Source organism: Numenius arquata, chromosome 9, assembly GCF_964106895.1.
Source record: "Numenius arquata chromosome 9, bNumArq3.hap1.1, whole genome shotgun sequence".
In the NCBI taxonomy this organism is placed as follows: Eukaryota; Metazoa; Chordata; class Aves; order Charadriiformes; family Scolopacidae; genus Numenius; species Numenius arquata.
Genome location: NC_133584.1, coordinates 14,682,628 through 14,703,119, shown reverse-complemented (window position 1 = coordinate 14,703,119; position 20,492 = coordinate 14,682,628). Strand labels below are relative to the sequence as shown.

General features: G+C 36.8%; 1 protein-coding gene across 2 annotated transcripts in view; it reads left to right on the top strand.

Moving 5' to 3' along the window:
* The window catches only part of ACAP2 (ArfGAP with coiled-coil, ankyrin repeat and PH domains 2), a 64,818-nt gene that overhangs the window by 30,675 nt on the left and 13,651 nt on the right, over positions 1 to 20,492 (top strand). The window contains exons 9-14 of one of the 2 annotated variants that reach the window (XM_074153001.1): positions 3,720 to 3,794; positions 10,408 to 10,520; positions 14,246 to 14,266; positions 17,478 to 17,529; positions 18,801 to 18,901; positions 20,107 to 20,212. In XM_074153001.1, the coding sequence (XP_074009102.1) occupies positions 3,720 to 3,794; positions 10,408 to 10,520; positions 14,246 to 14,266; positions 17,478 to 17,529; positions 18,801 to 18,901; positions 20,107 to 20,212 (468 nt within the window). The remainder of the gene's footprint in view (positions 1 to 3,719; positions 3,795 to 10,407; positions 10,521 to 14,245; positions 14,267 to 17,477; positions 17,530 to 18,800; positions 18,902 to 20,106; positions 20,213 to 20,492) is intronic. The other variant, XM_074153002.1, reaches the window with a different exon arrangement.

The following is a 20,492-nucleotide window of genomic DNA, read 5'->3' as shown; positions in this document are numbered from 1 at the left end:
TCTAAGTGTCTCTATCCAGATATAGAAGCAAACAAGTGACAGCAAACAGTCATTTGCGTTCATCTCAAGTAGATGTGTCATTCAGTGTGGAAGAAATGACATTGTTCTGAGCTGGTTATTCCTGCCCCAGCACTGTTGGCATCTGTGCCCCCCAGCCTGCTTCTGTGTCTGTGCAGTGAAGCAGACTGGGAACTGTAGAAAATAACTCCAACAATCAAATGTTTAAATAGTTATTTTTCTGCTAGACTAGTCCCCAATCAGGTTACTGTGGGTCTTAATTACTTGTACAAATACACGTCAGGGAGGTGTGTGCTTGTGTGTGTGTGCAGGTGTGTGGCAAACAAGTGATGGAGCCGAGAAGAGAGAGGCTGCTTGAGCTGGCACTGCCACCAAAGGCAGTGACTGCACAGCTGCAGCCCCCCGTGACTCTGTCCTTAGTTGTGCCTTTTATTCTTTAACATCCTTCTATTTTGGGTTGTGGTTGTTGAGCCGTAGTGTTTTGATAGTATGGAATGTGTGTCCTGTCTCCCTGCAGAAGAGGGGATGGGGAAAGGAGACAAAAACTATGGAGGCAGCAGTGGTTTATGGTACCAGCTAGGATTTAATGTTCCCTTTTCATTGAGATTATTTGAGCAAGGAACATAAGGTTATTTTTGAATGGCTGGTCATCCTTTTGCTTGATCTGGTAAAGAGCATTGTATAACATTCATTTTGGTGCTGGTATCATAGCAACTGAAGGAGTTAATTTTAGAAAATCCAAAGCTGAACATGTTTAAAATATATTGCAATTGGAGCAAAGACAAACTGAAGACCCTTAAGTTGTACAACTTGCTGATTTATTCTTTTGTGGCAGACCTTGGCATTTGAGTAGTGGATATTTTTCATGACAAAAGCAGACCTGTAAATAGCTTATGAAAGTTTAACTGTTAATGGCTTTGCGGTTTGTATTGGTTGAAGCTTCTGCCTTTAACAGGTCAGAGAGAAGGTATGTTGTGACTTAAGAAAACAGGGATTTGCTAGATTTTTCTGAAAATGAGTTAGATTCTTTCCATTGGTGAGTTTTCATTCCCAGGTAAATTTTGTGGATGACCTTTATTATAAGGCTTAAGAGCACCTGAAGTATTAAAATTGATTTTAAATAGTATAGTTATTTTTAATTCTTTTGTTTTGCATTTTCAAAGTAACTGGTTTACATGATGGAATAAGATTAAGCAATTTTTCTTTCTGGATATTTTAGGTTAGGGTACAATTACTTGTGAATTGGATCATTGTAGGGGAATCTTTAATGGCACATAAGTGTAATATAAGCTTTTGCATGGAAATTATGGCATTCAACACTTCTCATGTGAAATGTGGTATTAGTTTAAAAAGAAAACCTACTTGAATTTTCATTCTGAAATGACTATTCAAAAAGCTACATATTATAGTCTTATTTATTCTCTACCGAATATAACTTAGAGCACTACAAGTCTATAAAAATGCATTTACCTATAAATTCAGTATTTTGAAAAACCTGATTTTTTGAAGGGTATCCAGCAGTGGTGTAATCACTGGGATTTTGATAGTTTAGTTGTGATTGGCCACAGCTCTTGATAGTTGTGTGCTGCTGGGTTGTTTTTTTGGTTTTTTTTGGTGTTTTTTTTTTTTTTAAGACAGTTGATGTCCTGCTCACCTGAGTGAAAAGAAGAAATTTTTATCTGAGCATGGAAACTGGAATGATGCAATGCTGTCTTGGTAGTAAAAAAGTACATGATGAAATGAGCTGCTCGTAAAAAAAATTTGGTTTTGCACTTACACTGTGGTAAATATATCCTCAAACACTTGTATCTAACATAAAATAGAGGTAATTGCCCTAATCTGAATGTGACTACCTTCTGTTTCGTCTAGGAGGGTAGGAGGAAGAATTTCTTGGGGGCCATGTGCAGATTGCTGAATCTGAGATTTTTAGCAAGAAACTTAATTCCTATGAAGTCTTGAACAGCCCTTGGACCAGTTCTCGTCTTTAACACAAAAGAATGGCTTTCCCAGGGTACTTGGTGCAAAGCAGTCTTTGAGCACAGTGGCAGCCCAGTCTCTGTTTAGAGGCTATTCTACCATTTTTAAGTCATATAGCTACATAAATACGATGTCTGGACACTTTGGTCTTAATTGTGTTCATGTTCACAAATACCTGTAAGGTGTGGAAGTGCTGGTATTAGCCGTTTGAGCCAGAGAAGAAGCCAGGGAGAGAAGACTTAAGAAAACAGAGTATGGAATTGGATCCAGATGTCCCAAGAATCTGATGGCTCCTTAATTGTCAGAGACTGTCTAGCACAAGGGTGTAAGAGCCAGTTATTGTCCCTTTTCTCTCTCGTTTGTATAATTTCAAGCAGGGGAAGTACAACACGGAAAAAAGACCAGGGTTGCCAGATGCTCTCACTCGTGGTTATGAGAGTGGGTGGAGGCGAATCCCATTTATGTGTGAATTAGAGGTTCTCTTTGCTGTGCTGTTCCCCCTCCCCTGGGACTGCCTCCAGCTGGAAAGCTGGTGGTGCACACTGCTCCTGCCGTCCTTGGTCCAGGCCTGGAGAAGAGCGAGGTCTGTCCCACAGATGTGAAGCTGCATCTGGACCGCTGTGTTCAGTACTGCATCCGCATTGTTATCCAGTGGGATGCTGTGACTGGGGTTAAAGGCAGGCTTGTATTGCAGGTTGCATAAAGGAGGAGTTCATTAGATTCCATCAGTACCAAGTGAACTGGTCTTTCAGGCAGCATCTACTCCTCCACAATATTTCTTACTTAAACATCACAGTCTGGGGAAAAAAAAAAAAACAAAACCAACAACTCAAAAACCTACACCAAACCAATACCTTCCCCCACCCCCCAAAAGAATCCCACCACCACAAAAAAAACCACTCTAAAAAACAACAAAAAAGCACCAACGAGGGGGGAAAAAAACCACAAACCCTCTTTACTCTCTTACGGGATATCTTAAATTTCCTGCCCCCTTTTTTTTTTTTCCCCTTCTAATTCTAAGAGGAAAATTTATGTAGTAGTGCTATAGACATGCTTGCAGCAAGTTTTTGGTAGTGTCTTTTTTACGATCGCAGACTTAGTAAGTATGCTAACTTAAATCCTCTCTGTTGTGACACTCTCTCTTCTTTGCAAAATCATATTGATGTTATTTCTCAAAACTAGGGACAGTTTGAATGGTTCTGCCTAAGATTTCAAGGAATCTTGCTCAAATACTACTGATCAAAGCTATCGATATGCAAGCCTGGCTGAGGGAGGCAGTTTTCCCCTTCTTTGTGGAGGGGGAAAAATCAGTGGTGTTCACTCCTGGTCTGTGCTGCTAATGCCAGCGCTGCTGCATAGGCCGGGCAGGCAGGGAGAGCAGCTAAAGCATGAGTCATTCTCCTCAGAGCTCGAGCACCAATGCGGTATAGAGTCGCATATGCTTGGCACCATGCTGTTCTTTGAAACAGTGCTTCTAAGGCTTACAAGAAACGTACACCTTTTCTAGAGGTTAATTCAGGATGGTAGTGCAGTGCTTTAAACCAGGCTTCAGTGGTTATTCAAGGTAAACACTTTGTGACCAGAGAAGTAATTATACTATGCAAATAAAACAAAAGTCATGCAATGTCTAGACAGATTGTGTTCTTTTTTGTCAGCATTATGAAATCTACTGAGCCAAATTTCTCTTGAAATCTAAAGATCCAATTTTCTGTTTCTCTTTACAGCTGGATCAGTTGGCTGTAGATGCTGCAAAGGAGAAGAGAGATATGGAGCAAAAGCACTCCACTATTCAACAAAAGGTACTCGAGAGAATGTGAAAGGCAGACTGCGCACACATTTCTGTATCTCTAGCATCTCTCCCAGCAGTGCATCTCTGCATCGGAACCGTGAGGGATGGGATCATTAGTGCAGAGAGGCAGACTTACATGTCACTAAGCACAGGGTTGGATTGCAGATATTCATTTTGTATTACAGAACAGAATATTATGTTCAGTTTTGACTGAAATATAAATAGAGCAGTAGAATTTATTTGTGTGCTGGGACTCTTAACACTTCTTTAGAACTCTTAATTCCCATTACATCTTGGATTCAATATAGCTGTAAAAGTTGCTGTCTTGACCTCATCTGTGTCTGTAGAAGAGATGTATATACTGCACAGTACTACAGTTGTATGTATTGCTTTCTGGACTGTGCCAAATGGGAGTGCAGTGCTCTGAGGTTGTGTGGCAGCTCCTATTGCATATAAAGAGCAAAAGTAAACTTTTGTGAAGGCTGTCTATTGTATGGTGTTCAACTGTACACAAATATGAAAGTGGTAAAATTGCTGTTTTGGGAAGATTTGTATGTGCAATAATTCCTATTATGCTTGTTGAGAAAAATGTAGATAATTCATGTGGTGGGGGGAATGACTTCTGTTGTTTGGATGTTTCAGAAGCTCTAGATCAGTATTGGTTTTGCAGGTATAATGCTAGAAGTTAAAAATATTTCCACTGAACTCTCAGCTAGTGAGCTAATACTTTTGAAAGGGATTAGATACCAGTGTAAAGGTAATGCAACACTTCTTACTTTCATTCAAATACATTCTGTATCTGTTCAGGTGGCATAAATCAAAAAAAAAAAAGCCTAATGTAATTGAAAACGGATGAGTAAATAAATTCAGGAATGGAAACATGCTAAGATTATAATTTAGGTAGCCTTGGTAGGAGTCAATATTAATACCAATGGGAAAAGGTAACATTTTTCGTTGCTGAAAATATTTTTGTCGCTTCATCCTGTCCTTCCTGCAGGAGTTGGTGGGAAGCATTAGGGTTGTTGTAACTGAAATTGAGCAGATACGATGATGGGTTTTGAGGCAGTGCTCACGTGCTGTGTTTGGAGGCAGCTGGGAAATAACTACAGGCAAGGAAGGGGAAGAAAGAGGGGAAATGGGGAAGAGATGGAACTTGAGAATTAGTGTTGAAGTTCAAATTCTAATTTGTTCGGGCTTAATAGGCCTACTTTCAGGAGTGGGTGGTAGTAGTAGAGGGTTTTACTGTTAGAGAACAGCAGTACTTAGTGAAGAATGTAAGTTATGGACAATCATATTTTAACTGGCTACAGAAATAATAACTTATTACCATGGATTATGGTCATTGCTGTTGCTAGTGGTGTTGACAGTCTTTTTTTTTTTTTTCTTCAAATGCTGCTTAAGGCTGCTTTCCAGGTAAACTGTTTCCAATAGTATTAATGATTATTGAAACTTTTAAACTGCATGAAACTTGATAAGCTGTGTCTGTGTGTAATATAAATATTCTTGGTTTCTAGTACAACTGGCATTTATAATGAGGTTATATATTGTTCTTTATTTTAATTGAATGATAATTTTACGCTGTCTTTAAAATATAATCAGGGCAGTCAGATTGTATTGTATGTTCTGAAGTTCTGTGTTCTGAAGTTCTGTCTCCTGAAGTTCTGTGTTTCAAGTTCTACGTGATGTGTATCCTGTCCTATCAGTGAAGTCAATGCATTTTTGTGACGATAATTTCTAGATTAGTGCACCTGGGCTGTGGAGGGCATGCTTTATTTTGGAGATTCCTCTTACAGCTCCTCAAATAATTTTCTTGGTTTCTTACTCAAATCGTGTTGTCTGTTTTATGTCTCCTTCTACTTGCTTTTCCCAACCTTCCCACCAAGTTTGCTTCCAGCTCATCAGGATTTCAGAATCTTGACCTGTCTTAGACTTTGAATCTTGTTCTTTATATCACTATTTGTCATCTGGTCACCCTGACCAGGATGGCAACCTTGTTCCCTATTCTGTTCCCCTGGCTTGTGTTGCTTTCCAGTGGGCTGCCTTTTAGGCATACGTTCCCAAATCTTCCATTTTATAATAACTACTTGAACTTCTGCTTCTTGTGTTGAATATTCCACGAGGTATATATGTATTTAATATACTGAAGTTTTAATCTAATGCTTCAGAATGACGCCTTTTCTTCATTGTGTGGATAAAGAACAGTTCCTTTTCTGAAATGTATAGGTAAGTGCATATGTGCACACACCTACCCACCCACTACCTGTGTTTGCATATATGTACATATGCATGCAGAATAATTGCACTAATTAAATAACTCATCTCACGTTTCTTTATAATCATCATCCTATTTAATTAGGCTGTTGTTTGAGAGGCCAATACAAAAGTCATGGAAGGGCTTGATCATCACTGTAGTTTGATCACTGTTTTAAGAGAACTGATGTCTGATTATTTTATTTGGTTTAATTTTTATTGAAACTTCTGTTTACTCAGCGAATATTCAGGGAACAATTTTTTTAGTTTAAGAAGCTTTTTTTCAGCATTAATCTGGAGCAACACATACCACAAATTAATCTAGAAATGTCATGATCATTTTGGGAACCTTTTGCAGTATACTTTTATATGGAAAGATTCATATCAAAAGAGTGGTGTCACAGTGTCAGTATAACATTGAACTTCAAATGGTTTTTGTGTTCAAATCCCTTTTTCATTAAAAAAAATAAAATCTGTATCAGAAGATCTGTTCAGGAAACAGCTGGAGTGAGAATGATTGGAAAATTTTTAACATCTTGAATAAACAAAGTGATCGGAAACCAGATGCTACCATGGTCATAAAGCAGGCATAAACCAGAGCTGCTGTTGAGAAGTAATGCAAACTAATTCCTGGCTCAAAACCCAATACGTGCCAGTATTTTACGTGCCTTATGTGCTCAATGACTATCTCACCTTCTTTCACTTTGTCTTGGACTGTAAATCTTGTTACTTGCTGTCTCTGTTGTTGTTTTAAGCCCTTCATCAAGGGACTTTCAACTTAAGCATGACAAACATCTCTTTTGCCAATGGGATGGGAATGGAAGCAATTTTCCAAATGGGGAAGTTACACAATTAGTGTCTTCTGTTTAGTATATGTTGGAGTAAGTTTTCAGATTAGTATTTTCTTTGGTACTTAAGCTCCCCATTTACTGCCTTTTTAAAAATTTTAAAAACTTTTCTTCTGTAAAGTAAAAAACATATTGAATACGTATTCGATGCTAAAATGCTGTTACTCACACTCCCTATGATTTACTGGTAAAATGGCTTGAATAGCTTTCATGACCTGCTAGCAATCCTCATATTGAAAACTCTGCTGATGAAAAGTAGGGGGTTTGTTTTGGTAGCAAGAAGATTATATGTAGAGAAACAGAAGGCACGCAAACTGTGCAGTGAAACCATTATGTGTGATAAATTGATAAATTTGTATAAAAAAGCATTCACTGAAACGCTGTCAAGGACAGTAAGTGTTCTGTGACCCACCAGATAAGGATTAGTTGTGGAAATGAAAGTTGTTTTTCCGTTGCCAGTTGGTTTGCTATCTCTCATGGACATTTAAAGGAGAAAAAAAAAAAAAAAGGCATGAAAGCAGGCTGCGTGCTTCACTTACATAACCATCTTCTACGTGTTTCTCTCCCAGTAGCTGGCCAGCCTTGAAAAATGTGTATCAGAATAGGAGGTAGAGATATTCTTTCCTTCAAAACTGAATTAAACGTGCAATACAGCACTTCAGTGTAACTTTCATAATACTGCCTTAATTTCCGTAGTTCTGATTAGGTGGAATGCACTTTAGTCCTAACTGACACCTAATTAGTAAATAAATGCTGTTTAAAATTCAGTCTTTATCAGCTGTGTGTTTGCTTAAGTAATATGAAATTCTGAATCACATAAAGTGACTGGGTTGTCTAACATGTGATTCCCTTGTACAGGACAGTGGAAAGACATGGATGTATTTCTCTCCACCCCCTGGTTATTTTTTGTGATTCACTAAACTTTTCCATGAGCCAAGATAAAAATAAACTATAACGTGACTGCTTTTCTCCTACTCTTTAATTGTAAAGTAGCAGAGACTACAAGATCGGACACAGTTTATCTAGTTCCTTTCTCTACTTTTATCCTTTTAATTGAAATTAAGTGTGGGGTTTTTTGTTTGTTCATCTTCTTCCTGACTACATCTTTATCAATGAAGTTTTATGGATAAAGTGAATGGAAGCTTTACTTCCTTGCACCCCAGCTGGTAGTCTGCTATGTATAGTTAGGAAAATATTAAACACTTGTCTGTATACTCTTGTGTCTTTATCTGCTCTATAAAGGTGCAAGTCAATCAGGGAGGCCATTCAAAATGACACTAAGTGCACTTCATGAGAAAGGCACGGTATTTTAGACAATTTGGGCTGAGAGTGTAGCTTAATAAATGATCCAAAGAAGTTTTCCTGTCATGCTTGTGTATGTCTTCAAAGCATAAAAAGAAAAGACAGTTGCGTTTTCTGCAGCAGTTCTCCAAACCTGGAGGAAAATGTGATTACGTAGTAGTTAAGGACAGAGAAGATTGAGGGAGCATACGTTGTCTTTCACTAGAGAAGGAGCTGCAGGCATCGCTGAGGCAGGAAGATGCAAATCTTTAGCAGGTTTCATTATGTTTGGGAGCTGGTAAGTTAGAGTAATTTATCGTTTTTTTGGGGAGGGAGGGGAATGTGACATCAGCATGTCTAAGTCTGTGCTTATAGGGGTTTTCTATTTTTTTTTGGAGGGGTTAAGAAAAAAAAACAAAGGACTTTTAACACTGAGACTGTTTATATGTCATAAGTTGTGAAATACTAAGTTAAAATTGTACTGTGATATTTGGTTGTTTGTGCTTACATGAAGCCTTTAATGTTCAGCATGTTCTGACCTAGAAAAGAGGCAGAAGATCAAAAGTATTAAATGCTGAATACTAAGTGCACAAACTTGTGACTTTTGAGAAGCTTTTATTTGCAACCTAAAAGTTCTTTCAGATCAGTACATGGCAGTGATACAATAGTTCCATTTTCTTTTGAAACTCTTACTTTTGCAATGATCTGCCAGTGAATTAATGAAAATCTAGATTTAACATTTCAAATTTAGTTAACCTGTTCAGATTGATACTAGCTGAAAACACTATGAGTAATTTTTGGTGCTGTGCTGGCCTTTGAGTGTAAAGGGCCAATTTTGATATTTGTAACCTCTTCACTGTGTTGTTTAATTAACCTTGGATTGGACCATACCATCTGCATGTATAAGAGTAAACATAGTGTGCAGCAGAAAAGTTGTGCAGACTGGAATTTTATATAGGGCTAATGGTATTGGGTTTGAAGCTGTTTTTTTTGTGGGGGGGGGTTGGTATAGCCTCTTTTCCCATATGTATAGAAAAAATCCTAAGGAGCAAAGTACAAAACAGAGATTTACTGACATAGTATTCACACAAAGCTTATGTTTGCAATTTGCAAAAACCACCTGCTAAAGGTATTGGAGAGTGATGTCCTGAAATGTCCTGAGACTTCAGTATTTAACCTGTTTTTCTGTTCTGAAACCTAATTTGCGGTGATATCTCTTCTGCCCTAGTTAAGGGGAAGAAGCCATATGTTGCTAGTCTACTTTAAGGATATATTTTACTAGCAGTGAAATTAAATAATAGTGTGCATATTATTTAGTCTCTGGACATAGCTTATGATAAATGATGTAATTCTATGTGTACTTTTTCATACACTCCCAGTATCTGTTAACCTCCCACTCACTGGATACCTGAGCTCCCTAGCTGCCTGGGAAGAGCCCATGCTGTTTCAGATGAGATATGAAAGCAAATACTCATCACATATATTACTACTTTAGTCTACTCTTATCTTTGCTGGAGATGTGAAGCAGTTAACCGTTCTAAAACTTGTAAAGCTGTTATTAACTGTTATTAGCTGGTTTTATTTGTTATTAGATTGATTGAAATGTATATTCCCTTGTCCTACTTCTAGCTTCATGTTCTTGTCAAAGATCATAGGGTAAAAATTACTGCTAAGTTCTTGTCATTAGCAGCATCCTGTCGGCTTTCATTTAGAGATAAGTGATAGCATCATCTTTATTTGGTTATTTGTCTTCTAAGTTCTGATCCGGCTCACTTGTCAGGATGACAGAGCTGAAGAAAATGCTAAAGCACAGCTGGCTTTACACAGTTGTCAGCAGGAGGCTGCAATTGCTTTGCAGTTCTGACTCCTAATTCCCATTGCCCCTTTTCCTCTACCTTACTCTCCCCTTTCTTTGAAATATATGAGACCGTTTGAGCAGACAGTTGAAGCATCAGATGCTCTGTCAGTAATGTTTGCCCTCTGGTTGGCCACAGAGGTTACCAAGACCTGAGAAAGAGAGAGAAATTCCCCTTGTGTGCAGGTAAAGTAAAAATCAGTATTCTGATCTCCTAAAAAATGCTTTAAAAAAAAAAATCAGGAGCTGAGAGTTATGGCTTGACTAATATGTTTTGCTCGCAACACTTTATTCCTAAATGTTTACTCATTTTGACATTAATACTGCCCATATTTGAATTTTCATTTGAAACTGCAATGTCTTTTTCTTGTCTTGTTCCTTTGTACTAGGATTATTCCAGTGATGATACTAAACTAGAATACAATGTAGATGCAGCCAATGGTATTGTTATGGAAGGCTATCTATTTAAGCGAGCCAGCAATGCCTTCAAGACTTGGAACAGGTAATTATTCAGAACCTCTATTTACTAGCTTATTAAGATACTGCTACTGCGTGTTACACTGAATTCTGATCTGACTTATAACCTGTGCAACTCACTGATTCCATGGTTTTGACAGAACACTTGGACTACACTGTTAATTAACATACAGATGACACTTCAAAGCTATTTTTTCTTATTTTCTATCCTAGATGTTTGCAAACCTTTTTCTAAGAGTGTGTCTTAGTCTAGAGAAGTCCTTTGTATGGAAAGCTTGCTTTGTTGTGCACAGTCCGGCTCTGTAATTGCATTTTGGCCTTCCTTTGGGGTTGAAACAGAGCAATACTTAGGATTGTATACCATAAGCTATATGAATGTATATGCTGGGAAACTAAGTGTTAGAAGACAAAGTGAAATGGGAGTTCTATAGCTATTAGAAGCAGGGAGACACAGTGAAGGACTCAAGTACTCTAGGATTCCAGTTACTTTTCCTGAAAGATCAGCATAGAATTTTTATCCTTTGCAATTCATATCCTTTGCAGTGACTTCTGCTTAACAGTTTTGTTGATCCTGTTGGGAATTCAAAGTATGTTGTTAGCCATGTCTTTTTAACAATGTATATTTTACTATTGCTTAAATATTTTTCTCCCTGAACAGGGTTGGGGTTTTTTTTTTGTGTTTCCAAGGGTGTATGTTTTTTTCAATTAAATATTATATATGCTGGAGCATTTATAGTATAGTTGGATACAGTTCTCAAATTTTTAAATCAATTTGTTGTGATAGAGCTCTTCTTGCTATCTTTTGCTCTGCAATTTTTGCAGCAGTGCTTCTGTTAAACTATTCAAAGTGTTTCAAAAGCCAAAATGTGCATTTGGATATGTGGTCCCTTCCAACCTCAATTATTCTGTAATTCCTTGAGCATCTTTGGAATGACACAGGTCTATAACAAATTGGGATTGCTTCACAGACTGATGCAAGGGGCCGTTGGTGTCAATAAGACAGTATCTGTATTAGCAAGTCACATGCAACTAGTGTAAAGGATTTTGCTTTGGTCTACTTCTGGTCTGGTCTTGTGGTCTCATTATCTGTCTGTTACTGTCATGTACCTTCTGGGTTAGTTTCATCCATGCAGAATTCAGAGTTCTCCAAGAGGAAGGGCAGTGAAGGGAGAAAACTGGGAGATACGCTTCAAAAGCACATTCCTGGTCTGAAGTAAAATGTTAGCGTAAGCACATCGAGAAAAATCTGCAGTAATGGGGCAGGAGAGTGCCCTTTATTGGGTTCTCAACGGGCTGAAAGGGTCCTTTTTGTAAGGTGGTGTGCGGAACTGACTGCAGCCTCTTGATAAGTGACTGAAGGCAAAACTCTGGCTCACTGTGTTCTTCTTGTGGACAGCATCAAGCCCTTGCTCTGTAGGGAGGTGATGGGGGGAGCAGGAGAGGAGCGTTGGAAGGTAGCTGGGAAATCTCTTCTTCCATGTGGCTCATACCTGGTAATACTGTACATGTATCTTACCTGAAGGTGGTTAGAGAGAAGGATTCAATTAAAACTAACTTCTGTATGTTGGAAATTTGAATGGACACAAAACAAACACAGGGAAGTCAAAATTAAATCAAGACACACAATGACATTCTTTCAGGTTGTTACAGGTTTGAACGTATATAATTATAATAAAAACATATCAAAACAATAAGTTGTTTGAAAGAGCCAAGGTAAACAGCTCAGCAATGAGTCAGAGCTACCTACTTTTACTATATAATTTATATTTGCTTATATTTTTTCTTCTGTTTGTCACAGGAGTATTCAATAAGGCTCAACCTCTAACCTTTTTAATCTTAGATTCTTGATAATTTATTGCACTGTGATAGGCTAGTTGGATACTTCAGAATTAGGCAGAGAATAGCATTGGATATGCTATCTATAAATACTGTTTAGAAACTGAATCAGTCATTTCAATTTTGTACTTAAATCATTACTAGTTGTTATGAAACTACTACAGCTATTATCAGACATAGAATATATGTTTAAAACCTTAATGAAGACAACGATTAGTTTTTGAATCTAGCCTCGTTTTTCATGTTTTAATAAAAATAGAGAAATACTTTAATCTTATTTTTATTTCTGAGTACATTTGTAATTGCTTGCTACGTTGTAGGCACTGAAGTGGTCATTGCCACTTTCCGCTGCCTGTTTCCGCTGATGGAATGCTTTACTTCTGTAGTGCTGCTGTTTCAGCTGCAGGGAGATAGTACTGATTAAATTTTACCATATATTAAAGGTGAGAGTGTTTTTTTCAGTCATTAGGTAGAGTACAAATAAGGATTTTGTGTGTAAAAACAAACAAACAAACAAAACCCAACCAAACAAAAACAACAACAAAAAACCAAAACAAAAAAACCAAACCAACCAAAAAACAAACAAACAAACCACCAAAAAAAAAAAAAAGATACCAAAGGAGGAAACATTTAGAGAGTTATCTATTTTGTAAGAGGGAATTCATTTGCCTAGAAAGAAATACTGGAATTTCCTGATGTTCTGAACCAAGGGCGATGACACTGATCTTCCTTGTGAACTGCTGATTGCGCTGTCAGTAGTAGTATGTATTTACAGTGGTACCTTCTCTTTTCCCTCTGTTGATATCAGTTGATATCTTGATGGTTTTAGACCTTTTTAAATACGCCTTTAAGACTGAATGAAAGGCACCCAAAAGTCACTGCAATTACCACTATTAGTGTATACTTACCAGCATTAAAAATATAAGAGAAAAGGAAATGGTGCAATGGATTTTGTCTGAGTTTGGCACACATCAGTATGATTCTAGCTAACAAATCAGATAATTGTGATGCTTTTGTGTGCATGTCTTGGTCAATGAATCCACAGACACCATACTGGTTTATGCTGGGAAAAGTCTGGCTACTGGGAGAGAAAAAGATTGAACCCATCTAATGCAGTGCTTTGAAGGGGAGCAGATTTGTTCTAATGAATGAAAACTTGTTTTGTTTCCAATCCAAGCGAATTTCTTGCTAGGATGATGTAGTTTCTTCCTGGGGCAGGAGGCAGCTTGGGTTTAATTGTCTGATGACTAGTTATTTGGGCTTTTGATCATGTTTCTTGTTCTTGGGATAGTTCTGAGTGACGCTGGCTTGAGAAAGAGATAGCTTGTGGTTTACTTTGTAACCTGCTCAAACGCTATTTGCAATTCAATGTTGCTGTGTTTTGAAAGAGCTGGAGATTTTGCAATCTTTTTATTGTGACTTACTGGATAGTGTAAAATGTACACAAGTATTTCAGATAACATACTTCAGTGGAATCAAAATGATATCTTTATACTGCGAAGTCTTACAGTAACAGGTATGGAGACCTATTTTTGGAATGTATGTCTATCTGTAAATGAAGTATCTTACTGTACATCATTTTTTCTTAAGGCATCAAGAACTGAAATCAGGTGCATTTGTTATTGTGGAGCAGTAGGTGAAAAGCTGGTTTGGTTCCTAAAAATTCAAATGAAAAAAAGTCCATATCATGAAGAAAGATATGCCTGAATAAATGTGTATAGGAGAAAAGTATTTTTCAAACACTAGTATGTTCTGAATAGCTTTTAGGTTGGATGCTGTAAATGTTTTCCTTTTTAATTCTGCTGTATTTTCAGATCATGCTAATTCTTTGCTTATTTTGCTCATTTTGCATTTTTCATTCCTTCTCCTCCTTTCCCTTATGTTTTAATCCTACCCCATTTTTTCACATGACAGGAAAAAGCCCGATCACATCAGGTACCAACCAGCTTCTTTTATACCTTCCCAATGTTTCTTTGGCACGCAAAAAGCTCTTAATTAACCCTGCATTTAATTTTGATTACTTGCAATGGATGTATAAGTGGCTCAGTCTAAGAAAATAACAGAAGGATTCTGCCTGGGATGCCAGTGTACCTGCTGCTCAACACCTTTAAAAAAATGAGAAAGATTGAGCTAGTTCTAGATAAAAAGGAACTAAAGCAAAGTTTCTGCACTCAAACTTCTGAGCGTACAAGACCAGTGTTTTGACTTTCTCCAGTTGCAGTTGGTGAGACTTTTCTTATCAACTGCATTGGAAATAGAGATGTAACTTTTAAATGTTGTGCATTCTTAATCACTCTGTTTTAGTTGCATGCTGATAGCAACTACTGAAGAAAACTGTTTCCTTCTGAGAATCAATAAGCATGATTCTTTTTTTTTTATGTAAAACTCAAAGAATTTAAATTTTATATTTCTTTTTGGCATTACTCTCAATTCTTAGAAATTGGAAATGTTTTTCAATGAATTTTGTTTTGTTTCCTATTTAACAAATACTCTTTTGAATTGCGAATGTATAAATGATGGAAAACATTCAGTTTCTAAACCCAAAAAACTATATTTAAGCACTACTGAGTGAGGACTAGTTTAAGATTCCCCAACTATGTTTTCTCCTTCACCATTCTTTTCACCTATTTTTGACGTAATGACACATGTAAAGAAACGTTGATAATGGTCAGTATTTAGTGCATACGTGTTGCCTAAAGGCTTATGAATGTTAGTTCTTAGAACAGGGTAGATGTGATGTACCCAACAACAGCACCTTCAGTCCATGTATTACACCTCAGAAGTTCCTGGCTGTTACTGCTGTAGAGCCCCAGCCATCTCTTTCCTACAGTCATGAGTTTATTGATGATACTTGGTTAATATGAAATAACTCAAAAGTTTTTGGCCTGAATAAAACTGCTGTGGTGCTGACATGTTGGAGGGGAGTCTGCCACTTTGATTTTTTTTTTTTTCAAGCATACAATAAAATGTATTAATTAACTTTATTTTCCATTGACATCTACTTCAAAAGTGTGATCTGCAAGCTGTACTACTTTCTAAATTGTTGATCTTGTTCAATAAAAATTTCTTTAAAAAGTAACCAAAACCCCCACGCTTTTTGGCTGAGCTGGAAAGTTCTCTTAAACAGATTTAATTTCTCTACTAGGAAAAAAAGGGGCTGGAAAACTTTGAAAATTTCTAGACTAGGCTTTAAAGATGACACAAATTTGCCTTACAATTTGTGTGCTCACATACATTCACTTGATCAGATTGGAGCTTATTTACTTTAGTAACTCTGTAAATATTTATCTGTAGAACAAATGAAGCATCGCATTAGTGAAGTTAATTACACTACCTAAGGCTGTTATTAGGGATTTACTCCGTTGCACATTACCTTGGGACAAGGCTGCATTTTTTTTTTTTTCTTTTATCACTTAGGCACTGGTTTTCATGTTTTTCTATTTGGTGTTATGTTCAAAACAAGCACATAAGAAAGCCTGAGTTTATTTTCCTTTTCTAGTCTGCTCTTTCGTTGAGTTACATATTTAAATATTAGCAATAACCTGCCTTATGCTCATATTTGATGCTTAGTTACTGCATCTGTGTTTTGTTTTGGTTTTTTAAGTAAATGATGAAGGTGATGCCTTTAAAATAGCAGTGACCAAAACTACTGGTGTTAATAAATTGAAAAAGTAACTTTTTGTAGTATTCTGTTCAATTATCTTAACCCAAAAAGATGGTTATTATGTTGGAAATCCAGTATTAAAAGAAGATCCTGTTGTTACTTTTTAAATTAAATATATCTGCACAACATTTGAAAAGACTATTGTTAAAAGGTAGAATCTCATCTGTCTACTAAGTACTAACTTTTCTAACAAATACTAGATTTTCTGATTTGAATCTAACTTTTTCTGTATATCTTAATTTTTCTTAAAAATCTTCATGTGCTTCTTTTCATGAATGGCTTGTGATGGTTGAATAATTATATGTAGCTTTTGTTACTAATTGTAGTAAACTGTACCTTGAAGTTCAACAACATTTGGAGAATAAGATCTGTTGCAATACAGTAATTTGCATACTGTTACCATTCAGACTGATTGGCAGTGCAGGAAGAAGTGATGGGTGGTATAAGTGGGGTATTTGAGATAACAGGAATTATGCTGTGATAAACACAGGTTCACATTATAAGCCTGAACCAAACAACAAAAAAAAAAAAGTGTACATTCCACTGCAGGACTGAGTTACTTTTTTTTATGTTCCCTTCATTTTTGTCCGTTCAAAACCAGTGGTGATGGGTTAGCATTTGTTTTGTGCATCCCCAGAAGAGGTAGAAAGGGCTGGCTGTATTTGCTTTTTTTTAATATTCATTGGTCTGATAAACTGCAGTTGTTACAGATCTGAGGCAGTCATGATTTTTTTCCAAAATATGATTTATCTTTCCATTCTCTATGAATTGTATCCTATCAGAACTGTGAGTTTGATAAGGAAGGATACGGTTCGGAGGAGTGTTGTGTTCTCTTCTGGATTTTACAGGGTGCCTTCATTAAATCTTTCATTTAATCTTTTCCTACAAAGCTGAGGCTTAAGTTAGGATTCTACTTAAAAGGTTTTTCTTGGGTTTGCCTGGGTTTTGTATGCAGTCTTTTTATTTCAGCATCTGAAACTAAGAAATGCCAAGTATAGAGAGACGTTAAACTTATGTGGGATAGCATTGCTGTAGTATTTTTAGTGCCTCAGTGAGTTATTTCTTAGTTCTACTCTCAAAGGTATTTCAGGAGTGAGTAGTTTACATAGATGAAGTATTTTTGTTATTCAATCTATCTGAATTTGTGTTATCAGTTACTTGAAATTGTATCTTGCTGCTAAAATACTGAAGTAAATGTTCTTTGAAATGAAAATGTTTTGTGTGATAGCTTAACTAATGTTGTCATAACACGAATGTGTTTGTTTAGGACTCAAATTATTTGAACCTTGCTTTCTTTTCTGTTTTGTCTCTGCTTTCCCTTTTTCCATTATTCTCACGAAATACTTGCTGAAACTGACCGTGGCATTTCTTTTGTGAACTCTTTCCTGCAGTCCCTCTGTAGACGGTATGTTAGCACGTTTTGGTCAAATAAGCTCTGTAAAATCAGTTACGTATCCTCTGGGTGTCTCTCTGTTTGCATAGGCGCTGGTTCTCAATACAGAATAACCAACTCGTGTACCAGAAGAAATTTAAGGTAGGTATCAAAAAGGGGCTTGGCATATTTTGGGGTGCGGGTGGTGGTTTTCCTGACGGATCAGGGGAAGGAGAAACAGTGCTGACACTGGCGTCCTGGGTGGTCTTGAACAACCTATTGCACTTCGTAAATTAGTTTCTCCCTTTGTAAAATGAGACTAATAGCTACACTTCCAGATTTTGAGATTCCTGCACAGTGACTTGGAGACAAGTACCTTATTTGCCTCTTTGTGGGGTTTGTTACCTTCTTGCAGAGAAGGTTTATTAAGAGCTTTAAAAGTCCTTGGTCCCAAAAGGCTTGTACGTACTTGCTGGCAGCCTTGAGCACTTGGGTTTAACTCTTTCAGAACTTGCTCTCTCCAGTTACTGGGTTCACATACCCCATTTAGCAGTTTGCAGGTGGGAGGCATGAAAGCATTTGTTAGGAACAGTCAGGGATGCTGTCTACGGGTATTTCATACTGAAAACCTAAGGTGGTTCAGCAGCCAATATCAAGATTTGGGCCTTTGCTTCATTGTTTACTGCTTTAGGATCTGCTTTTGTGCCACAAAGCTGTAGCTGTTCTTTGTGTTGGAAAAAACTAGAGAACTGTATGGAAAAGGAAAAATAATTTAAAAAAAAAAAAAAAAGGTAGAGCTTATGACAACTCATTTCTCTCCAGTGTTAGCAGACTGGGCTGAGAGGCTGTTCCTTGTTAGCTGATGCTGTCAATGAGGGGTCTGTGTTTTTGTGGTTGGAAAGGAAACAAACAGTTGAGTTTGTGTGAGCACATTGTTTGTGAATTCCAACTGCACTTTTATCTTTCAAAACCAATCCTTTAAAATGCTGTTACCTTAGAATAGAATTCTTATTAATTGAAACAAATTTTCAAAACCACAGCATCTGGCTTAATTTTTGTACTTGGCACTTATAATACTGCAGATTTGGTATAATGTTTGTGATTTATGTGTGAGCTAATTGCATCTCTTAGAAAGTGTCTTTTGAACTCCTTTGAATACTGTTGTTTAAAGTGTTGATTAATAAGTAGATTGGATTGTAGGTAAAAAGGAATTCTCCAACATTTCTATTCATTTTTCATAAAATATAACAAAACATTGAAATTTGTCTAAATATTTTCTGCTAAGTATCTCTGATTCCACCTATTTATAATTTTATTTTTGGAGGAAAAAATTGTGTAAACAAGCAAATATAATTAAATGAAAAATAATTTGGGAGTATTAGCAACTTGTCTGTCTTCTATGTGACTTGTTTTGTTACATTTTTGTCTCTTAGGATAATCCCACAGTAGTTGTTGAAGATTTGCGGCTTTGCACGGTTAAACACTGTGAAGACATAGAAAGACGTTTCTGTTTTGAGGTGGTTTCTCCAACAAAGTAAGGAGAAGTGATAGAGCATGTTTATTTAAAAATATATTAAAAAAAAAAATTGCATTCGGTTGTCTTGAAGTGCAAGATTAATATTTCTCTTGGGATAGATCAAAACAGGAAAAGAATCTGAACAATTCTGTTTTCTGAAATTTTGGCAAAGATTAAGTGATGCTGTGAGAAGCGCTTCTAGTATTTAATTTTCTTTTGGCATTAAAGTAAACGTGTGTTCTTGTGCCTTGTGCATAAATGGCTTGTGGTTGTGGTGCTGTTGTGGGTGAGCAGCAGCTGAGACTACCAAAGCTGCTTAATAACGTAGAAAATAGATCTCAGTTTCTCCAAATTTCTGATTGGTGTAATGAGAGAGAAACATATAAATAAGTTGTAGTCTCAGTGTTAAATTACATTTCAGAATGCACTAAATGAACTAAATTAACAGTGTTTTTATCCAGTAGTTTCAGCTCTAGCAGTGTGGTGCATTGGTTATTTTTGGAGAAGTGTGACAGTCCTGCCACAGCCAGGGCACAGGACATTGATTTCTCATTGATGATTTTGAGATGAGACCACTTAAAAATTTTTGGTATAAGGTCAACCTGCTTTTCATTTTGGATGTTACCTACGCTCTCCACTCCTTAATAGATTGCTGTCCTAACGTTTCTATCCTCTGTTGTGGTTCACTTCAGCATGCATTTTGCTCCTGCTCGCCTGTGCTGTTTCAGCCCATGAATGTTGGAACAGTTTTATACTTCATGACCTGTTTCCTTTGACTGTTGGTGTGAAAAGTAGCTCATACTTTGTCAGAGAGCTTTAAAAAAATTTTATCTTTATCTCAGTGAATTAACTTTGATCAAGGACTGATATCTCTATCTTGTGCAATTGTCATGAAGGTAAATTGCATGTGAGGATACAAAAATGAAAAATTTGGAGTAAGAAAAGAAAGGGAATAGGAAGCTAAGCCGTTCCCTGGGTTATTTGAAGAGTCATGTCTTTATGTCTTATTATCTGCAAATAGCTTTGAAACGAGAAGTTTGCAATTCATAAAGGGTCAGCTCTTTGTTATCTCAAAATAAATGGGTTTATTAGACGATGCCTACTAAACAATGTAGTCACAGCAAGAAACTTTCTCAAGAGTCTGTATTTTACTGAACAATGTGTTGTTTGATGTTCACTGCTTGGTTGGTCTCTGAATCTGCGTACACGTGTATTTGTCACAGAAGCTGCATGCTTCAGGCTGACTCGGAGAAGCTGCGACAGGCCTGGATTAAGGCTGTTCAGACCAGTATTGCTACAGCATATAGAGAGAAAGGGGATGAATCTGAGGTGAGTTTAAAACCCAAACTAACAACAACCCTCCCTTTAGATCCTGAAAATTAAAAAATAGAGAAAACTTCTTTTTATGAGAGGGGAGGAAAAAAGAAACCGTTGTTTGTCTTCCAGTGGAAGTGCAATAAAGTTCTGAAGGCTAAAATTTAGATATAATGTCTTTCACTCCATATTAGTAGTGTTACTTTGGCCTATATTTTTGGATGAGATTTTCCTGTAGTGGGATTAAAATTCATAGGATTATTGGATACTCCTATATTCAGTTCTGTATTTCTTC